This window comes from Syngnathus acus, chromosome 6 (assembly GCF_901709675.1).
Source record: "Syngnathus acus chromosome 6, fSynAcu1.2, whole genome shotgun sequence".
Lineage (NCBI taxonomy): Eukaryota > Metazoa > Chordata > Actinopteri > Syngnathiformes > Syngnathidae > Syngnathus > Syngnathus acus.
In genome coordinates, this window is record NC_051092.1 from 9,324,237 (window position 1) to 9,344,728 (window position 20,492).

Consider the following 20,492-nt stretch of genomic DNA (forward strand, 5'->3'; position numbering starts at 1 on the left):
GAATCAATCTCTGAAATCAGTTGAATATTTTGAGTACAGACATGACTATAGTTAGGTGATGGAGATAGGCATTGAGTCAAAAGACCATAAAACTCTTAAATGAACATCAAGCCATCTTCTCTGATAACGCATGTCTCAGAGTATGATGCAACAATCAAAACAGTGAGAAGGAAGTTGCAAAGTGGATTGCAATATTAAGGGAAAGTTTTTGGGAGTCTCTGGTGGCTTCAACAAAGTATGTATTGTTAAAAGAAGGAAAAATGATGGGGATTAAGATGTTCAAACCAAAGAATGGAGGAAGTGTGGATTCACCCGTGTTGTTTTTTGACAAGGAAATACTGCCCTCTGATTTTGTCACATGCATGACTTAGGTGAAATAATACTTGAGAACACTGCCACGCTGTTACAAATGTCTAGCCTAGATATCCTGACTCAGTGCTGTACCATTATTTGTGTGTGTTGCTTGCCAGGCAAACCATGCAGCAGCTTGTGGGTGTTTTATTTTTCCTCCAAGTGAGACCACAAAATTAGAGATCAGGTGGGATCAGTAGAGGCCCTGAAACGTGCTGAAATAAAAGCTTTTGTACTGACGGTGAGCATGTTGAGTCATTATTAATGATTTCATCACAAAACGTTGCTGACATAACGAATGCAAAAGTGTGACCACTTTTTACATTGCCTTAATTTTGGCATTTAATTATTAGGCATTGTCTATTTTTGCTTCCATGTACTCCCTACAATGTGCTTAAATACTCATCATTGCTTTTTGGTGCGGTTCCTGAGTTTTCCGACTGTGCGTGGTCTTTGAACGCACCTCGGGTCTACTGCAGAACGCGAACGAGAGAAGAAACCTCGTTACTAAAAATGGAAATTTACAAGCACAAAAGTGTCAACCGGGTCCTGACTCAAACAAGGGGCCCGACCCAGACCGTGTCTCGACACCCGGAGGTCGGCTTGTTGCAAAGATTGTCAGCACAATTTCTAATGGGGAAATGGTGACCTCTTCTTTCTGTGACATCAACCAAGACATGGAGGGGAGAGGTATGTGGTCATTTTCATCATTAAAAGAGGGTGTTTTTAGAGGCATTCGTTGTTTTATTATTTCTTAAAAATGAATAGAAAATGCTAACTTTAATTTTCTGATAAAAAAAATACATAAACTGGGCTAGTTAGTGAATTTGGCACCACAATCGGTTTACCCTTCCTTTAAAACAAGCTCAAGAAGGAAATGTCAGTGTTCCCCTTGTCACAATGTGATTCTCATTTCAGTTGGACAAAGCTTTGTCATTTATATGTCCTGTTTGTGAATCTAAATGCTGAGCTTTGATGTCCTCTTCTTTGTTTTTGATTCTGTTTGTTGCCTGGTGTGTTTTCGGGGGATGTTTCAGGAGGGGGCGTATGGATGGGCTTCCATGGGATTGGGTTGTAAAAGCCGGGTGCTGGGTGGAAGCTGCAGGGATCTGAAGGCAAGATAGCGCTTGCAGGTTACACACATGCAATTAATGGACCACGATTCACTGTTAGTATAACATATCTACATGAATGTATTATCCAGAAAGTTGCCATGAAGCTAATAATTGCCAGTTCACACTCACTTGAATAATGAGGTGGTTTTGGACTTTGTTTGCATTTCTCGTTGGATTTTGTCAGCCATTCCTTAAAGTTCTCCTCTGCTTTCCTTCGCCGCTCTTTCTCCTGCTCCTCTCTCAGACTTGCTTCCTCCTGTTGAAATGGGACAGACCCCAATGATCAAAACATAAGGCCAAGCAGTAGCTAAATCGCAGACACTTTGAAAAGGGTCTTACTTTTTGCTTCTTTTCCTTTTCTAATCTCTCTTGTTTCTTCTTCTGAAGCCAATCTTTGTACTTCTGTTCAGCTTTCTGTTGAAACTCTCTTTGTTTTTCCTGTTGATGCCGTAGCTCCTCTTCTTTGCTGATTTTCAGAAGATGATTATGTCTTTCCTTGGATTACAATAATAAAACATTATCAGACCAGTTTTTTGCTGTAATGGCTAACTTTATGGGGAATATTTCAACCTGTTCTCTTTTCAGCTGTTGCCAGTCTCTGATCTTTTTTTCCTCCATGATCTTTTTCTGTTTCAGTTCCATTTCTTCGTGTTCTTTTTGTTCCTTGAGTAAGCGCGCCTGATTAAAGACGTGTTTGAATCAGAACTTGTAGCCATGCCAAAAAAAGTGGAAGAATATACGCCGATAAAACAACGTGTCAACTTGCCTTCTCGGTTTTCATTTTCATTTTAAGCTGGTCTTCTTTTGCTTTGTTTACCAGCCACATTTCCCAGGCACTGAGGGCTTCAGGTTCTATCTGACTTGAGGTGGTATTCTGTTGCTCACTTCTTAAAAATAAGAATACGTAAGCGGAGATGAAAGGACTGTACATTTAAAATGATTTCTGTCCACCTTATAGAAGCAGGTAATACCTGGGCGATTCCTCAGTAGCACTGGGCGGTTGCTCAGTAGTACTGGGCGCATCTTCATCGCTCACATAACTATCATGATAGATTGGGGATAACAAGGAGTAAGTGTCGTCGTCCTCTGGTAGGATGTCGTCGCCCAGCAGGTTTTCCGGTACGCAGACGTGTTTTCGCTCATCTGACTTGAGCGGGGTCGAGCTGAAGTCCTCAGACGCAAGCGCTGGGGAGCTCGGTAGGCACCAACCAGACATGACGAGTAGATCGACACCTGCAGCGGGATACAGTTACTTTACATCACAGCAACTTTAGGACTAACAGTTGTTGTTGTTTTTCTGTAAAGTAATTACATCACATAAATTGTACTGCAAAAGGTCCACGTTTATTGTGGCACCCAAAAGCTAATGCAAACGCACATCCAAATACAAAATTAGAGTAAGCTAAGTTCGGCTAGATATAAGTACTGTCGCATAGACTATTGACACTACGGTTTAACGATACTTCATCTCATTATGCTCGTCATTGGGGAATTTACAATAATGTTTGCCCAAATAATTTCTTACTTTTAATCTAGCGGTGCCATCGGGCATTTACTTCTTCCCTTTCACGTTCACAAACTTCACGAACAATCGGCTTCCCATGATGCACCACGCCTAAGGCATGACGACGACTGACGTCATTCCCGATCTGTACTTTATCAATTTTACTTTGCATTTAAAATAGGAATTTGGATATTACTGCATTATATAGTGAACCAAAAGAAAATCATGCAAGTCATAAAACTATTTTACATATCATTACAAAACACCGTTCACAAATTATTTTGTTACCGGAAACACAAGATCACATATTGAATATTAAAACTATTAGAATTTGGAATGTCAGAAATATCAAACAATAAAACTTGATTATACCGTGAATGTTATAGTTTTACTTCCTGACTAAAAGCGTCATTGAGTGCTTTTTTTTTTTTATACAAGTCACAAGAATGTTTTTTTTTTTTTTGTAATTCTTTAGACTTGTATCAACTGGCAGGTTTACAGCACTGCACACTCCAGCTCCAGTGTTATTTTATATGAAGCTAAAAGAGACACAATATTTGCAATGAGGCAGCTGTATTTCACACCTGTCACTTCGACCTGCTCCCTGGTTTAACCTTTACCGTGACCCCAGGTACAACGTACTGATTCAGGCAGCAGGGTGTTGTTGTTTCACTGGAGTTCAGCCCTGCTTGGTGTTTACGTGTGTGCCTTCTGTCTCACTCGCTCTTAACATCATCAGCCTAAATACAGCATGCGTTCCAAAATGAGTTTGGACTGTTTTCACAAAGAGTTGTGGTATTTGGTGAGTGCTTCTTATGTGTGAAAGGAAATTATCATTTTTTGTTGTGTTGAGCTGATCTATGTAAGTTCTTAAGAGCATATTAATACTATACGTTTGGTGGAATCTTTCAGTTGTAGTTAGGTCAATTAAAATTAAGTATTAAGACTGTAGGAAAGCTGTTTGTCCGGAAGGACAAAACAACCAAATGCATCTTGTTGGTCATCACAGAACTATTTCTGGGCTGCTCTCTAAATTGTTTCCATCAATCACTTCTACGGATACCGTGTTGTAACGATGTGTCAATTGACTGCGAGGAAAACGTGTGACGCATTTAATCAGTAAAGTAATAATAGAGAATGATGGTGAGCTAGAACTCCACAGTTGTGTCTGATGTTTTGTATGTCCGCTCAGGCCAGCCCCTGGCCTCGGCTGCTCGTCTCCTAGAAGGCAGAGACTTCACATTCAGAGCTCGGCAATTTCACAGACAACATCCATTCCATGAGGGAGTCTGGTCACCAGTTAGCAAGCGGGATGGTGACAGGGGACGTTCAGAGACTGCCTGAGGGAGAACGCCATCTGCGGCAGCTCTCCAAGACAACTCGTCCAGACCGGAGGACATCACCTGGACGCCGCAAAAAGCTCCAAGTCATCATATGTGTTCTGCTGGTGGAGCTGTGTGAAAGATTCACATTTTTCGGCATTGTATGCAACATGATTCTCTTTTGCACTGTAAAGCTCGGCTACGACAACTACCTGGCCGCAACAGTGAACTTGTGCTTCATAGGAGCCAGCACACTCACCCCTGTGCTAGTCGGCTGGTTCGCCGACACCTGCCTAGGAAGAACCAAGGTGCTCTACTTGTGCGCTTTTCTCCATTTCTTTGGTAAGACACAATGTTTATTTTTCTTATTTTTAAATGGCATGGTTCACATTTTGATTTTGGCAGAGCATCTGAATTTTTGAGCAGTTTTTAGTTTTCTACAGTCATGTACCATGGAAACTCAGATCACGAAAAAGAACTTACACACAAAAAAATTCTGACAAAAAAAGAACTCAAATCACGAGAGGTCTCACTGTAGTACATAGTGTGGATCCCTTTATTTACCTTGTGACCCCATGTTCAATATTTTAGTCCAGTGTGAGCTAATATGTTCAGTAATATCTTCAGCTTCTGACCCGCAATCGCAGTGACTCCTCAATTGTATTTTCCATAGGCACGGCCATGTTACCCGTAGTAGCATTTCCTTTTGAAGATTTCTACATTGACATTCATCATATGAGTCATAAGTTGGAAGCTCAAGAGCAGCAGGCACTGTTCTACACCGGCCTACTGGCTGCTGCCCTGGGCATTGGCGGTATCCGGGCCATTCTCTGTCCCTTGGGTGCATACAGCCTGCAGAGCTACAATCAGTACCAGCTTCTGGGCTTCTTCAACTGGTATGTGATGCATCTACAGAACGTCCATTTAGGTGGCAAGTACATATTGGAATAAATATTTACAGTAACCGGGACTCGATATTGGGTAATTGTTGTGCAAAGATGACATTTAGCTTGTTCTTCAGCTAACCTATTGTATTCTTACTAACCTGGGGGAAGACATATGATGAAGATACAGCATAAATAGGTGCACAACGTATCTCAAATTGAAGCGAGCGATTTGTCCATGTTATCGAAGAGCAAGGAATTTTATCCGGATGCTGCAAAACATAACAATTCAATAAGACTTGTGTCATTTTTTCTTTTAGGTTCTACTGGTTGGTTAACCTAAATGCCACTGTTGTTTTTTTGGGTATTGCTTACATCCAGCAATCTGTGGCCAAAAACCTGGCTTTTTTAATCCCCTTCACATCTGCATTGCTGGCACTTATTGCCATACACATGATGCGCAACAAACTCATTTACAAACCCAAGAAAGGTAAGACGCATGCACCATCAATATTATGTCATTCGAATATTTCTGGTCATTTCGTTTTTAACTCTTTTTATCTCATTCTTAAAAATTCAACCCAAAATGTTTATTGTACCAAACATAATAGCTACAATGCTTTGGTACCCAAACACACACACATTAGAACATTTTCACACACAGCCATAAAACTCTCACAAGCATTAAAGAATGAAGCCGTATAAGAGGTTTTTTTTTTTAGGTAAGTGAGACAGGTAATTTTATTTTTGGCACCTTAAACCATTGTCATCTTGTTTCTGTCAAAGGCGGATCCTTACTGACCACGTTTGGAGTTTTCTTGAACTCCCTCAAGATGTGCTGCCTTCACTATCGCCACCTTAGTGGAGATGTGCCGTCCTGGTTGGACCGGGCCAAGGAGAATAACGGCGGCCGGTACAGTGAGACTCACGTAGAGAACGTCAAAGTCTTGGCCAAGCTCTTCCCTCTTTATGGTCTCCAACTGATATACAGAGCCTGTATTACTCAGGCAAGTCGCAAATCAAAGCAGGGGTCATCAACATGGTGCCCGGGGGCACTAGGTAGCCCCCAAGGAAACAATGAGTCAGGGCATTTGAGCAAATTTGTGTATATGAAACTGGTAGCCCTTCGCATCAATCACTCACCAAGAAGTAGCTCTCGATTACAAAAAGGTTGGTGACCCCTGCTGTAAAGTGTCTCAAGCGCAAAGTACAAAAATGCATTATTTCGTTGTTCACTGTGCAGATTCCCTCTGGATACTATTTACAAGCGATGAACTCCAACCTTCACCTGAGTGATGCCCTGTTGCCCATCGGCACCATGAACGTGATCAGCATTTTACCTCTTCTCATGTTGGCTCCGCTGATCGAGTGCGTGAACAGCTGCTCTCTCTCCATGGCCAAAACTCCACTGGCACCGGCAAAAGTAATTAGTGAGTATTCTCCTTTACCCACCACTGGTGACACAACACGGTGTTTTATCATCTTCATCTAAATATGCCTCTTTTTGTTCTATCTCTGTTGTCCTCCCTCTTCTCTCTTGAAATGACTTGTCATGCAACTCCCATTCTGCAGCCCCCTGTCTCATCACCCCACCCTATCTAATCCTCCCCTTACAGTTCTGGGGCATGCATGTGCAGCTCTGTCCGTCCTGGTGGCAGGTTTATCTGAGCTGCACAGAAAGGCTTTCCCCCTGGTGGAGCAAACCCTCTCCGGGAAGGTTCTACAAGTATCTTCTATGCCGTGTTTCCATCTGGCGCCGCAGTACATCCTACTCGGACTGGCTGAGGCTCTGGTCACTCCAGCATGTGAGTGAAAAGGCAGACTTGCTTGAGCAACAATGTAATGTCGTATTCAATTAATGTTTCTGCTTTCCATGGCAGGTTCTCTCATCTCTTTCCAACTGACCCCTGGGCACATTCGAGGAATCTCCCTGCACTTTCTCACACTGTCCTATGGGGGAGGCTGCTTCCTCGGAGCTATCTGCATTCAATTGGTCTACTTCATGCCTGGAGGTAAACAAGTACTCATAAACGACAGTACTTACTTTAAATCCTACATGTTGTTTAATACATAGCAATGCTTGACTGCAGGTTCCTTTTATCCAAGCGTCCTGCATGATGGAAATCTGGAGAGATTCTTTTTCTTCATGGCCACACTGATGATGATAAATACTCTGGTGTATTGGAGTATATCAAACAGGTACTGAGAATTACAGAAACATGACTAATATAATCAGCTCCACCTTCAATAAGTCATATTGCAGACTAATGCACTGACTAATGGTCAGCTAGTTGCATTCTTTATTCTGCATGAATAAATGCAGGCCCCCTGAAAAAATAGTATTGCCCCTGCTGGCAAGAGTGCTGTTCAAGATCCAGGAGGAAAGGCCCAAAGGTCCTATTTTTACTCTCAGCATTCCAAATGAGAGGCAAATGTGTTGATGGATGATTTCAGCCCCTCCTAGTTCTCATTTTTGTGAGATACATGGGCATGTTGTAGGGAAGTCAAACTTATGCCAATCATTATTGTCTGCATGTAAGATATTGCCAGTTGCTTTTACAACTTTTATTCTTTCCTCAGGTACATGGATCTGAGTGTGCGGGGTAAAGCTTTGACAGTCAGCCCACTAACAGAGAAGCTTCTTCAGTACAAAGCTTGCCTGCGATACTATGACACGATGGAGCGCTCGTACACAAACAACTCTTGTGAATCTATCATCTGAAAGAGTTTAAAAATCATCTCTACACTTTGTGGCGCTGGCGCTGCTTACTGCTGTGTCAAATTGAATATTTGTTGTTTTGTTGTGATTTGTGATCAATTGTGAATGTTTTGCCACGTGGGCTGCAAATTGCATTTTGAGACTACGTTTGTATGTTAAAATATTATACTGTATATACAACAGCTGAGAAAAAACATAAAAACATTATTTTGACAATTTTTAGCTTTTCAAGAACTAGTCCTTATTTTCGTGTGACGACAGTTGATTTTATACTCGCAACTCCAACCCAACAAGTAGAAATATTTGTGTATATTAACAAGAAAACGAGATAAAACAGTTCAACAATAAAATTCATGATACTCACATGAGATGATGATTATTAAATGAATTAATGTGCGCAGATCGCAACAAATATGTTTGGGTAGTTGAACTTACTCTATCAGGTTTTACTCTGATAAATCATTCTGAGGATGTAAAAATGCTGGCAACACTGAAGGCGAGCACTCTGGCCTCGTGAGGAAATTTGAAATCAGCTACAGTATAAGTCTGTCTATGCAAAACAAATTACACTAACATTAAGTGCATTGCAGCAAGGTGAAACATTGCAAAATTAAATAGTACATTTTTATAATTTCGTGAAACAGATATTATCCATTTATTTTCAACATTGCTTAACCTGTTCAGTGTTGCGGGTGCTGGAGCCAATCCCAGCTGGCAACCGGTATATTACCTGGACCTTGTCTAATTTAAAAATTTAAAGTCACTAATTTAGCTGAAGTTTCCCCATCCCTGATCTAGTGTACCTAATTTGATGACCCAGTATGCGTGATTAAAAAAAAAGATGAGAAAAACAAAAGAAAAGCATTTGAATTCATCAATGTATTTAAAAATAAATTTTTAACGCGTTTCGGAGAGAACGTTACCCCAAAATGGAGCGCCGGTGGTGCTTGGTTGCCATGGAGACGGCAGCAGCCTTTGCCGTCTGAACAGGAAGAGGAGGATCACTTTTCTTTCTTTGATATGAACGCTAACCATCGATTTTGAAACAATGGATATACCAGACACTATTAGAAGACGTTTGGAGGATTTTTCTCGTAATGTTTTTGTGGATCAGAGTCAATTTCCCACAAAAGAGCGCTACACGTCCTCAACACACGGTAAAGTCAACACGCAGCTAGCATAGCAGCAAGCTAGCATGACTAACAACTGGAATGTTGTTTTTTTTTGTTTGGCGCAAACTCGTCTTTCCATGCAGCTTCAATTATGTGCAACAACTCTGTGTCTGTTTCCCCCCAGACAGGCGCGTTCTGTCCAGCCTTCCCCTCCAGATGTCTCTGTTCTTTAACATGTGGTTCTTCCCCTTGTGGTGGATCAGTGAGATTGTCATGCTGCACCTCAAAGTACGAAAAAATATATTATCATAATAATTGGAATTTATCAAAGGGGTTGTACTTTGTAGTATGACACAAACACTGAACTGCTTTCTTCTGTGAGTTTGAAGAAGTTTGCCAGTCGTAGTCTGATACAGTACTGCGAGGTCATCTAAACGGAAAAGAACTGCATGGAAGTGTGATGAGCAACTGTTAACTACATAATTTCTTTGTTATTTTACCAGTATTCTGCTTTGCCTGACTACTACAAGTTCATCCTCATGACTATCCTCATCCTGATGACTGTAATTGAGGCCATCAGACTTTATCTTGGCTATGTGGGAAACCTGCACGAAAAGGTGGCACGTTAACACTCAAATGAATTTTGAGGATTGGTCCAGCGCCAATCACAGAAATTGAGGACATGTCAATGAGCACTAACCACAACTAATTTGCTATTTTGTTTGCAAAAGGTTGCAGAGTTGGCTGGGTTTTGGCTGCTGAGCATCTTGCTGCAGTTGCCACAAATCCTCTTTCAGCTTTTCAATGAAGCCATTCTTATACAGCCGCTGGAGAGAGGCATTCACATTGTTCTAGCGCTTTTCATCCTCACGCAGGTATGAGGCTGTCGTTATAGGACATCAGTCCTTCATTTTTGTACATGAGTGATTTGGATTCCAGTTAGACAAGTAAAATGCTTTCTCCTCTTGAATCCTATAGGCTGTTGCTGGTTTTGTGGCTCTCCGGGACTTGGTCAGACACACAGAAAGTCAATTTCATCTCCGCCAGTTTGATTAGAACATCTTGTCATGCTTTTTTATAAAATGTAAATAATGAATTTATTAAGAGAAAGCATATTTATATTTTGTCAATGTATTACATAAGTTTGTACATGGTTTTGGTATGATTGTAAAAAAAAAAACATGCAAATAATGTATTATTTTTATATTGCTTATTAAATGTAGCCATCAATGAACGGTATCCTGATTCCTGACCCATATTATGTCTCCATAATTTCAATTTTAGACATGCAAGTCAAATTGTCAAGCTATGTTAGCATAGGTTAAAACACACCATATAAAATGACATTAGCGTCAGAGAGATCATGTTCACTAGATGCTTTCACATGTTCCTTTAAGTCTTTACAAATATGTTCCATTGATTGGCCAGAATGTCTGTAATCCCAACATCGTACTGTAAAGTGCAGCAGACTCGGATGGCCTCTCTGGAGCAGTACCACAGGCCATTCGTGACCTACTCTTCCTGAGTTACTGGGGACTGTGATCTTCAGCCTGACAGTGACACTCACCTATGGTGCCATTCTGTGGATGTCGATGGCTTTGCTACAGGGGGTAAAATGCTCTTTGGTCTTCTGTCTTCTAAAGTCGCATTGCTCAGTCTGATGAAAAATGGAAAAGCACAGGTTTGTACTGTTATTTTTTTTTTAATCATAGCATCATGATGTTGTGCAAGACACCAGCATGTCTTGTTAAACTTCAGCTTTGAACCATTCATCTTTCCACAGTAAAGATTCTTTTTTTTTTTTTACCTGTGTCCTCGCAGGTCTGTGTACCTTAGTACAGGCATTATCAAATTAGGGTTGGAAAGAGGCTTTCTCTGACTGATTTCGGTCATGAGATCTCGACGGTTCATCTCTCGAAATGGTAGATGTTTCAGCAATCCAACTAAATAAATTACAAAACCGGATTTATCAAACTTAAACCAGATGAAGACATTCTTTCACAAGTTATTAATTTGTGTTTTCACTTGAGTACAAACAAACTATGTCAACATTCAAGACCAACCTGCAAGGTCGTCTTCATCTCTCAGAGCTTCCCATTTGGTGCTAGATATGTCTTCAAGTGCAGTGGGTATATCCTGTTGGACATAGTAACGATTTGGCGTCATTGAGGGATTTCTATCTCTACAATAATCATTCTCATCGCTGAGGCTTGGCGGCAGGTGCCTTGTGGGAACCATGTCAAACATGGCACGATGGCGACTGGAAAGAAAAAGACCATTTGTGAAGCTCACTGAACCGACAGCAGAAACAATAATTGATGGTCCAAGTTTTACCTGTGAGATGATGCATTGACGGGTGATAGTCCTAAAAGAGTGATACAAATTCAAACACGTAGAACTTCTGCATGTGCAAAAAAACAATCATTATGGATGCACCACTCACCAGAGAAGCAATGCTGCTGTTTCTGCATTTCATGATGATGATGATGGTGAAGATGACGTTGAGGATACTGATGGTGATGATGGTGATTATGGAATTCCTCGTGAGGATAATGATGATGACTATGATGGTGATAATGGTAATAATCCTGCTGCTGCTGCTGTGGCTCCTCCCCCTGATGCTGTGGCTCCTCCTCCTGCTGTAACTCCCGCTGCAGCTGATGATGATAATGTTGGTAATGTTGCTGCTGTTGATAATGATGTTGCTGAAGATGTTGATGATACTGATGATGACGAAGCTGCTGCATCTGTTGCTGGACTGGGTACAAGAATCTTGGAGGGCGGCGAAGTAAAGCACTGAAGTGCAGTAGCTTTGATTTCCACTGTGGGTTGTCTTTCCGTTGTTCCTCTTTTAAGCAAATATCAACACACGCCAACACAATCGTAACATAAGACATTCCAATAAATAATCATGGATTACATTCCTTTGATTATTTCTGAGTCAGAACTGCAGGTGGTGCTCAGTTAGTGCCCATTAAATACAAGCAATATAGAAAACGCACCTTTTGTATTTGAAATGTCTGCATATGGCGTGATTTTTGAGCTAGCTCTCTTCTTGCGATGCGTGTCTTTTTCTACCATCCTATCTTCTCGAGAAGTACTCTGAAACAGCACAGGGGATAACTTCCAACTTTCATTTGAAAAGAAATAGCAAACGTTTTACTTGTCAGGTGCTAGTACAGCGGTACTTTAACCTTTGAACGCAACCACAGGGGTTTTCAAGTTTCAAGTCATCACCGGGTCAATTTTTTTTTGCTTTGTGCTTTTGTACAAGCCACTATTTGCAGAGAGAATTGCAAAACATCTGTGCAGCATGCCAGCTCTCACTCACAATTTAAGATTAAATTGACTGACTAGCTCAGTCACAGGAGAAACGAAACTCAACAGGTATGCACACATAATGAAAGTCAAACGCCATCACTAGTTCTTTGAATTACCATTAAAATTATTTTAACATATTTGAAGGGTAAAATAGTAGGACAGGTAGCTTGTGGGATCCATATAATATCAGTGATACTTTTATTAAATGTAAAAAATGCCGATATAATTGGGGAAAACATCAGTTTAACTAATAAACAACAACAAATAAGCAGGCACAAAGTCAAATAAGGTGGTTAAGCTTTTTTTCCACTTTTGTTTCGTCTTTGCACAGATGTGCATTTAACTGCCTTGAATACGAGCTTCCCTCAAAAAAAACCTCAGACATCTTCAGAAGATTGAATTAAAAGGGGTACACGTTTAAGACAAATCAAAACTGAAATTGAGATATAGAATGTAGGTTTAAAATTCATAAATTTACCAGCTAAAATGTGTTGGTAAATTGTACGAAATGTGTCAGACAATAGGAAAGTCATTACCTTGATAGGTTCACAGCCTTGCCAAAGGGTTACATGACTGATCCCCAGATAGTCAGTATTTCCTGCATGGATCACACTTTTCCGGCCAGGACGTTTTACCTTGACAGAAAAAGTGTTGATATAATGCAACATCAGGAATAGTAATGGGGGTTCCATTCAAGACCTTACACTATACAATATACCATATCAAGTTGTGGCGATGGTAAATGACGAGACAAGGAGACGAAGGCAAGTCTCTTTTTGTCTCCACGCTGCCACCACATGGAAGTATTTTCTAACACCCTGTGTCATTCTCCTCAACTGAAACTGGGCCATGATGTGCCGAAATCACGACTGTGGTCGAGCAACTTGACCGTTGCAGTGTACAGTGATGCAAGTATTCATATCTGAGATTATTGGTGCTGTCGTGGTCACCAATTGTGACATGTCTTGTTGACTCTTGTCTCAGGTCTTACTGTTTATACAGCAAGCAGCAAACAACCCTCCTTTAACCTGTGATTGTCTATCAACGCTTTTAACCCAGAACCCTCTCAAAGATTCAGCTTCTTGGTGAATGTTTCCATCATGGGTCAGCACAATAAAGTATTTCATGTCATACCTGCCATTTTCTCCTGTGTCTTTTAGGTGGTCTTTCTAGGAAGCTCTCTTTTTGTGCATTCTCAATGTCAAAGTCAGGCTCCTGCAAAGAGCCAAATGTTTGAGATTTATTATTTGTAGGATTCAAACATCAATGTACTGTTGTCTTACAATATGTTGTGTGATGCTTTGCAGAACTTCAGGTTGGATCCTATTTTTCAGCCTGTCTCTTTCTTTGCGAGTCATCTTCTTCTTGTTCTTGACAGAAGATTGCTACGGGTGAGAGGATCAGCATATTTTTTGTACGTTATCCAAATGTGATCATCATCTGACAAAAAAAGAAATGCTTATATAGAAACATTTCTCCACGGGAGCAGAGCCACCTTATGTCGCTTACCTCTGCGTGTGCAGCTTGTGACTGTGTGAGCAAATGTAATGGAAGTCCATCAGAATCTGAGCTATTGGAACCACTGGTGCTGCAAAAGCAAAAGAAGTAACGGTTACTTACAAGTAGAATTTAAGAACACGTTACTCAAGTTTCCAATTGTTATGAGTAATCACCATCCATCAGGTTAATCTACACAATGAATGTGATCCATGAAAATAGATTTTCTATTAATTCAACAAGGACAAACAATACTACACAAGTGCAAGTTGATTCTCTTTGGGGGATTCATTCATTGATTCGTTCAATTCAATACTTTCGCTTGTGTTTTAGTTTATTTTAAATCTTTTTTAATTGAAAACGAAACAATATGGATATAATACACTCAAATAAATACATGGAATTCATAAATAAATTAACTATTTATTATGAATGAATAAATAATTAATTATAAATAAAAATAATACATTATTTTGCTTTGCTAGACCTTATTGATGGGATGATCATTTTTGCAACAAAAATTAAAACGTCTATGTGTGTGCACGTTTACACTCAACAACTCACAGTAGTGGACATAATTGATTTAGTATGCATCGAAATTCTTGGGAAACTCTAGGTTTCCTCAAAAATTCAATTATGTTGAACACTGCTTTGTATATTGATAAATTACCCAGATTCCAAATCGTAGACAGAGAAGTCAGTGTCCAATTCTTTGCCCAGTTCTCTGACTCCCTCTCTCAATAGAGTTGTCAGTTGTTTTACACAATAGGTCACCTGAAGCGGCATAAGAGAAATATTAAATCAGATGCATGTGTTTGGGTCAACTAAATCATGATGAGATGTGTGCTGTTCTCTTACCTTAGTCGGATCTGGATCACAAAAGTCAAGTAAGGTGTCTAAAAAATAATAGCCCAGAGACTTGAGGTCTTGAGTGGTGAAATGTGTTCCCTTCCGCTCACCTGATGAAATGTTAGAGCTGGGTATAATAAAAGCATACACAAATAAACGACACATTCAGAAGGTGCACACCAACCCAGTGTGGAACCTCCAAAAGTGGCCTCCATGGTGTAGCTGTTTTTGATGCCAAGTCTCCACATGGCCACTCGCCCGGTTCCCTCTTTGGTTTTCTGAACCTGGAATTTACAGCTATTGAAGGCGAACTATGCAAAGAGGATGCAGGGGCTGGAATTAAGAGTGGACACAGATAAAAAGAACAGCATTGTTCTGACAAATAATACCTGGTCTTTGACATTCTTGCTCAGCATCAGAGGGAAAACACGCTCTCGAAGCTTCGGATAATCATCATCTCTGTTGTTACAACCGTACATGAAGACGTTGTTTTTACGGTTGTGGCCGTGGAAGTCACAGTAGAGAACTACATCTGTATGCTTCAACAGTCTGAGGAATAAAGACAACAACAATGACCTCAGAATTTTGTATCAACCCAATTTGACGATCAAAATAATACAGTGCATGGTAAATAAAGACAGTGTACAATTACTGAATTTTTGGAGCCGGTATGAAAATGACTTAAATTCTCTGAGAATAGATCAATAAATGTATCGTCCTGCCATTAATCTTCGGAGCCAATTACAGGGCATACAAAACAACCATTCACACTTGCACATGTGCACTGTCAGAGTGGGAATCAAATCCACGCTGCCTGTGAGTGAACCACTACACCATCAGTGACTTATAAAAAGATACCATAAAAGAAAAATACTGAGAAGATACACAATAAAAACTGCTCACTTTTCCACCATGTTCCGGGTGTGCCACACACATGGAAAGGAATCCCTGAGCGTACTATTATAATTCCTGTTGAGGTCCCTGCCTGCCAAAGAGCAGCGATAATTGCCAACCACCACACCGTCTGGATTCAGCATTGGCACCACCTGAAGCATACGATGAGGAAAAAAAAAAAGGCATTTCAAATGCCTGGCATGAAGCACTGATATAACACATATAAAATAACTTCTGGTCAAGTCATAAAACATTCGACAGCAATTACATCACGACTCAGTATTTTTTTTAAAAAACCGCAACTAAAATAATGAGCACCAACTGCTCAATCCAGAAATGCAGATCACTGAAAGATTTCTGACCAGGTTTTTTTGAACTCACTCACCTTAAAAACAAAAGTGTCTCGGAGAAGTTGCGCATCATCCGAGTTCCCCAGCAGAAAGTCCAGAAATCCCTCCATCAACCAGGATGCATTGGTTTCTCCTGGGTGAACTCTGGCAGTTACCACCACAGCTCTTTTGATTTTTCCCTCTTCTTCTTTTTCGCCAGCCCGTGACGTTACTGTTAGCACATAGACTACGTTTCCAGCTAGACTGTGACACAGGACTCGTACTTTGCAGTATGACACCACTGCTGGGTTGGATGAAATGTGCCTGAGATAGCGCTGGAGGTGTGAATAGGTATAGGGATAGCAATGGGCGAGGTAGCAGGTGTCAGATTCATACGGGAACTGAAGAGTCCATGTGAGTGAGTACAGGGTCCTTGACTCATTGGTATCCTTTGCATTCTGAATCGGGACAAACATGAGACATACCGTTCATGTCAAGCACAGCTTTGTTATCTGTTCATACATCGATACAGCCTTGCATCCATGCATACACTAGTAAAGAATTTTGCGGGTGTGCAGGAGCCTTTCCCATGGGTAGAAGTCACATTTCCGAGTGGAGACCAGTGTATAAAACGACATTGAACCCACCGCAATTTGAGGGGGATAGGGAGTGAGCATTGGAAAATACGTATTAACAATACGTGTCACATTGATGAAATTAGTGACAAATTAAATGGAGAATGTGCTGTATTTTTTGTTCATTTTTTTTTGTGTTTTCTCAGTTTTTATATCTTTGATTAATTTACCCGCCACCTTTTTTCTAACAAATTCTTCAATAATGGCTGATGAACATTGACTTCAAGATCCCAAATCGCACTTGGGACCACTGCAGTGATTAAAAATGTTCAAAGGAATACATGCAATAAACGAACAAAATTCTTTTTAATAATAATTTGGTTTCCCAAAGATAAAATATCCCATTTTACCAAAGCTCAACTGTGTCTCTGCTTGCGTACCCATATGAGGAAGCTCAAAATTGTGCCCATTATTGAACTTCAAGCCACCAACCTGACTGCGGGAGTATATGATGTTGGAGCCAGTTCGTATCCATCCGACAGCGTTCTCCGTAGCGGCTCTCTCAGAGTAGAGCAGAGGCTTCATGCCCTGGGAGTAGAGGCTGCGACGCTTCATTAAGTTGACTATAGTAAGACGGTAGTCCACCTCAGCCTTCATGTTCCGGACTCTGAAGTAAAACCACTGCGTGTGCTTGCTGGTGTATAAATCTGTGCGCAGGGTGAGTTCATACTCATAGGGACCCCTGTGCAGGAGACGACACATAGATTAGGTTAACCGAAACACAAGGTAAAAATGAAATATTTTCAGTGACTCACACTTGCACAGCCTTCTGAAGGTTTCCACTCTCAAATCGTGATTCAAACTCAAGTGAGAGGTCTGTCTGGCTGGCTTCGTTAAAAGAGGGGGAGGTGCTATTCACAGACACCCGAGAACCTCCGACACGAGAGCATGTGAAGTAGGGACACTTGTCAGCTTAAAAAGAACGACAAACAAAAGACATCAGGAATTGGTGTTTCCAAGAATATTTCTACATAATATTTTTTAATATAAAATTAATATAAAATATATAGCGCTTAAGTATTTTTCTTGTTATTTAGTAGTCATGTTTATCTACGAGTTTGTACTTATAATTGGGAAAATGGGAACATTTCCTCTCTTGATAAATGAATAATTCTTTAAATGAATATATCTATGTTTTTAAAAACAATTTGACCTTTATAAAGGCATAATTCATGCAGCTCTCATTTTGGTTTTCATTGGCCAATGAGTTCCTATAGGGGTGCAGCAGGGATCACCGACCTTTTGAAAGCTAAAAAGTACTTCTTAGTTACTGATTAATGGCTATCACTTTGAAACACACTTCTGAAATAACACATTTGTTCCACTTGTAATTAATAATGTCATGATGTTATTATGGTATTAATAAATCATCATAATCCTTCATTAAGTGACTAGTCATTTAAATGGTTTCCCACAATAATTTGCAAAGATAGAAAATCAGAATGTCCCAAGACTGTTAAGATACTTTTAGGACAGGCTTGTGCTACTCATGTGGTCTTGGCGGCTACCTGGTGTCCACGGGCACTACGCTGGTGAGCCCTACTGTGCAGTATTGTATAGTTATAAAGTTACCCTGGTCAATGCAATAGACAACTTGTCTGCTCTCCTCCTCAGTTGAAATGGGTGTCTTCTCATTACCACTTGGTTGGTAGAAAGGTTCATGGTTTGGAGGCTCCCACTCTGCGATACAGGAATCCAGTATGATTAAATTGCAGATCATCAGATTCCTTTTGGACTGGTGGTAAGGGGTAATAAGACACCATTGTCATAATAAAAATTGTCGCATTACCTATGTGATGGATTGCATTACTGATGACCTCACACTCTACTGGCCAACGCGCGCAGGAGATAGATGGGAATTGAACCAGGTCTAGTGGTGCTCGAAGACTAAAAACTGGGCGTCCACCATCAAACTCTACACGCAGCTGCCTGGTTCGCAGTGTCTGACTAATGGATACTAAGGAGACAGAAATAATTTCTTGAGTTAATCATTCTTTAAAGCTCTTGTTCCTTCCAGTACATGTGGAAAAATATGTATCACCTTCACAAAACAAGGTTAAATTGAGTGGGATTGCTTGTGTGTCTCAGTGACAAAGCAGCGTTTTTTTATTTATTTTTTATTTTTTAAATGGCAGCCTTGAGGGCTACATTAGAAATATGTATTTAAACTAGTCAGGCTACTCTCAAAATAAATCTCTTTACATTAGGGATATTAAACACTTACGTTGCTTTTTCTCTGCTACGTCCTCCTTGTCCTCCTCTTTATTTGACTCATTGGTGTCAGATTTGTCCAATTGGTAGGAGTTCCACCAACTTCTTATTACAGGACCGGCCATGGCTGATGTTGTTCCTTCCTAAATGTCAAAATGAAAAGCATGTCTATAAAGACCAGGAGTTAGAAACTGCCAGGAGGTGTTTATTTTTGTTTAAAAATGTGGCATTAGTTGGGGGGGGGGGGGAGGGGGGGGCAGGAGCCTGCAGAATAATCCTGCAGGCCTACACAACTGGACAAAGTTTTGATATATTCATTAGCTGCATCAGACAGGGCTAATTAACAAAGACAAAATGTCAAAAGTACATAGAATTGTATCAAAAATGCTTCATGCTCACAGGATTGTATTGCAAGTCAAGCATTCAATTACTTTCACACATTTTTTAAAAATGACTTTTTATAGAAGAAAATGATTAATACGATCATGTACACAGATACGCATTTAAGTGACCATGACAGTATTGCCACTAGATTGTAGCACTTACTAAATGTTGCAGCAGATGTCATCCCCATGATGCTCACACTCACAGCCCCTTGGTGGCATATTTGCATGACATATGGGGATGGATATATGTTGCAATTTCTTTCTTTGGCATTTAGACTGGTAACATCCTATCTTTGTTGTCCTCTTTCTCTTCTGTCTCTGAATAGATAACATTCAGACTAAAAAATATGAAATACTTGCAGTGCTCTACTAACCAAAACGGCTACATTCACAGTGCGGTTAAAATTGAAGCACAGAAAAGAATAGCTGTAGTTTATTTATGGTACACATTGAGATTGACACAGGGAGTGATGCAGCAATGATGTCACACTATTTAGATTTTGTAAATAAAAATATTTCAAAGGTATTACTAAGGTAGCCAATCAGATTGTGCTGATGTCATTCCCTATGCTGCTTGAATTTAAGACATTCATTTCCACTGCATCATACTTCACCGAGAGCCGATCTCTACACTGTTGAATTATTTTTTCTCCTACAATGTTCATAAGAACTGCACATTATTTTAAAAGCAGAATAGTCAATAGTATATTCAAGTGTAAAGCTGAAGCTGGTGATTATAGACAAATGGCCAAAGAAATTGCACATTAAGTGACGGTAGGATCCCATCTTTGACGTTCTGATAACCAAAAAACACACTCGTTAATCCGATGTAGTGCTCATAAATTTGCTTTTCAGCCCATTACTTGCGGCTGTTAAATTAATATTTATACATACTTTCCCCCCATTAATTTAGGACGACTTACCTCGCTTCAACGCTGCATTTCAGTACCAGCGTCTGAGAGAAGTTTGTAAAAAGCCCAATCTTGTTCGAGCAACAAGGTGTTGCCTAGCAACCGATGGGCCTAGCAAGCACCGCAACAGCCTCTTTCTGTTTGGCTAGGCCAGTTTCCAACCTACAAAATCGCTCGGGTGCAATTCATACAATGGCAATATTCTAATATTATTCGTGTATGCGACGATAATTTACGAAGTTGGGTAAATGAATAAAATTCTATCAGACCTTACAGGACAAGCTGTAGACGTAATTCCAGCCAAAACGGTCGCCCCAGAAAGCTACCACTTCTACTAAATATGTATATACTTAGAGTACAGGTAGTGCGAATCAAATTCATAGGAAATCAAAATGCCCCATAACTTTTAGATCCTGTGGATATATCTACCGTTTTAAGGGCTACCGTGGGCA

General features: G+C 40.3%; 4 protein-coding genes and 1 long non-coding RNA gene across 6 annotated transcripts; 3 read left to right on the forward strand and 2 right to left on the reverse strand.

Moving 5' to 3' along the window:
• Window positions 1–3: 3 nt before the first annotated feature.
• Window positions 4–3,106, reverse strand: zgc:153293 (uncharacterized protein LOC555710 homolog). Of its 2 annotated transcripts, XM_037254268.1 has the most exons (8): window positions 2,992–3,106; window positions 2,438–2,699; window positions 2,233–2,353; window positions 2,037–2,144; window positions 1,806–1,961; window positions 1,596–1,722; window positions 1,155–1,460; window positions 4–307 (listed from the first exon to the last, which is right to left on the reverse strand). In XM_037254268.1, the coding sequence occupies exons 2-7, from the start codon at window positions 2,680–2,682 to the stop codon at window positions 1,285–1,287; spliced, it is 933 nt and encodes a 310-aa protein (XP_037110163.1). In that variant the 5' UTR covers window positions 2,683–2,699; window positions 2,992–3,106; the 3' UTR covers window positions 4–307; window positions 1,155–1,284. The 2 variants fall into 2 exon arrangements, with proteins under 2 accessions (XP_037110163.1, XP_037110164.1); XM_037254269.1 differs by lacking the exon at window positions 4–307 and having other exon boundaries at window positions 1,193–1,460; window positions 2,233–2,354; window positions 2,460–2,699.
• LOC119124370 lies at window positions 1,460–16,287 on the forward strand. The gene is made up of 3 exons (XR_005098260.1): window positions 1,460–1,558; window positions 2,883–2,888; window positions 16,276–16,287. It is a non-coding gene; the product is annotated as an uncharacterized LOC119124370 (long non-coding RNA).
• slc15a5 (solute carrier family 15 member 5) lies at window positions 4,220–8,002 on the forward strand. Its single transcript, XM_037254265.1, has 9 exons — window positions 4,220–4,634; window positions 4,966–5,188; window positions 5,497–5,666; window positions 5,963–6,183; window positions 6,420–6,606; window positions 6,793–6,981; window positions 7,057–7,188; window positions 7,267–7,375; window positions 7,757–8,002. Exons 1-9 carry the CDS (start codon window positions 4,250–4,252, stop codon window positions 7,896–7,898), a joined length of 1,758 nt encoding a protein of 585 aa, XP_037110160.1. The 5' UTR covers window positions 4,220–4,249; the 3' UTR covers window positions 7,899–8,002.
• Window positions 8,875–10,246, forward strand: tmem17 (transmembrane protein 17). The gene is made up of 5 exons (XM_037254270.1): window positions 8,875–9,052; window positions 9,192–9,295; window positions 9,511–9,624; window positions 9,739–9,882; window positions 9,986–10,246. The coding sequence occupies exons 1-5, from the start codon at window positions 8,944–8,946 to the stop codon at window positions 10,061–10,063; spliced, it is 549 nt and encodes a 182-aa protein (XP_037110165.1). The 5' UTR covers window positions 8,875–8,943; the 3' UTR covers window positions 10,064–10,246.
• agbl2 (ATP/GTP binding protein-like 2) lies at window positions 10,523–20,170 on the reverse strand. The gene is made up of 23 exons (XM_037254261.1): window positions 20,053–20,170; window positions 19,290–19,447; window positions 18,757–18,886; window positions 18,322–18,489; window positions 18,105–18,212; window positions 17,288–17,444; window positions 16,965–17,214; window positions 15,954–16,355; window positions 15,578–15,720; window positions 15,064–15,223; window positions 14,859–14,985; window positions 14,684–14,784; window positions 14,496–14,599; window positions 13,838–13,916; window positions 13,612–13,713; window positions 13,463–13,543; window positions 12,865–12,963; window positions 12,010–12,109; window positions 11,451–11,855; window positions 11,342–11,372; window positions 11,071–11,267; window positions 10,815–10,950; window positions 10,523–10,664 (listed from the first exon to the last, which is right to left on the reverse strand). The coding sequence occupies exons 3-23, from the start codon at window positions 18,866–18,868 to the stop codon at window positions 10,571–10,573; spliced, it is 3,156 nt and encodes a 1,051-aa protein (XP_037110156.1). The 5' UTR covers window positions 18,869–18,886; window positions 19,290–19,447; window positions 20,053–20,170; the 3' UTR covers window positions 10,523–10,570.
• Between the last annotated feature and the right edge of the window lie 322 nt (window positions 20,171–20,492).

Excerpts from the sequence above, each read along its gene's own strand:
- agbl2 (XM_037254261.1), bottom strand. The coding sequence starts at position 18,868 with ATGGCCGGTCCTGTAATAAGAAGTTGGTGGAACTCCTACCAATTGGAC. Across the intron at positions 17,445-18,104 it reads TGTCTATTGCATTGACCAGG|CTGACAAGTGTCCCTACTTC; the intron begins GTAACTTTATAA and ends GTTCTTTTTAAG. Across the intron at positions 13,714-13,837 it reads CACAAGCTGCACACGCAGAG|CAATCTTCTGTCAAGAACAA; the intron begins GTAAGCGACATA and ends TCTCACCCGTAG.
- slc15a5 (XM_037254265.1), top strand. The coding sequence starts at position 4,250 with ATGAGGGAGTCTGGTCACCAGTTAGCAAGCGGGATGGTGACAGGGGAC. Across the intron at positions 5,189-5,496 it reads CTTCTGGGCTTCTTCAACTG|GTTCTACTGGTTGGTTAACC; the intron begins GTATGTGATGCA and ends TTTTTCTTTTAG. Across the intron at positions 7,189-7,266 it reads GGTCTACTTCATGCCTGGAG|GTTCCTTTTATCCAAGCGTC; the intron begins GTAAACAAGTAC and ends GCTTGACTGCAG.
- zgc:153293 (XM_037254268.1), bottom strand. The coding sequence starts at position 2,682 with ATGTCTGGTTGGTGCCTACCGAGCTCCCCAGCGCTTGCGTCTGAGGAC. Across the intron at positions 1,723-1,805 it reads AAAAGGAAAAGAAGCAAAAA|GAGGAAGCAAGTCTGAGAGA; the intron begins GTAAGACCCTTT and ends CCATTTCAACAG. Across the intron at positions 1,461-1,595 it reads AAAACCACCTCATTATTCAA|ATCCCTGCAGCTTCCACCCA; the intron begins GTGAGTGTGAAC and ends TCTTGCCTTCAG.
- tmem17 (XM_037254270.1), top strand. The coding sequence starts at position 8,944 with ATGGATATACCAGACACTATTAGAAGACGTTTGGAGGATTTTTCTCGT. Across the intron at positions 9,296-9,510 it reads TTGTCATGCTGCACCTCAAA|TATTCTGCTTTGCCTGACTA; the intron begins GTACGAAAAAAT and ends TTATTTTACCAG. Across the intron at positions 9,883-9,985 it reads CGCTTTTCATCCTCACGCAG|GCTGTTGCTGGTTTTGTGGC; the intron begins GTATGAGGCTGT and ends TGAATCCTATAG.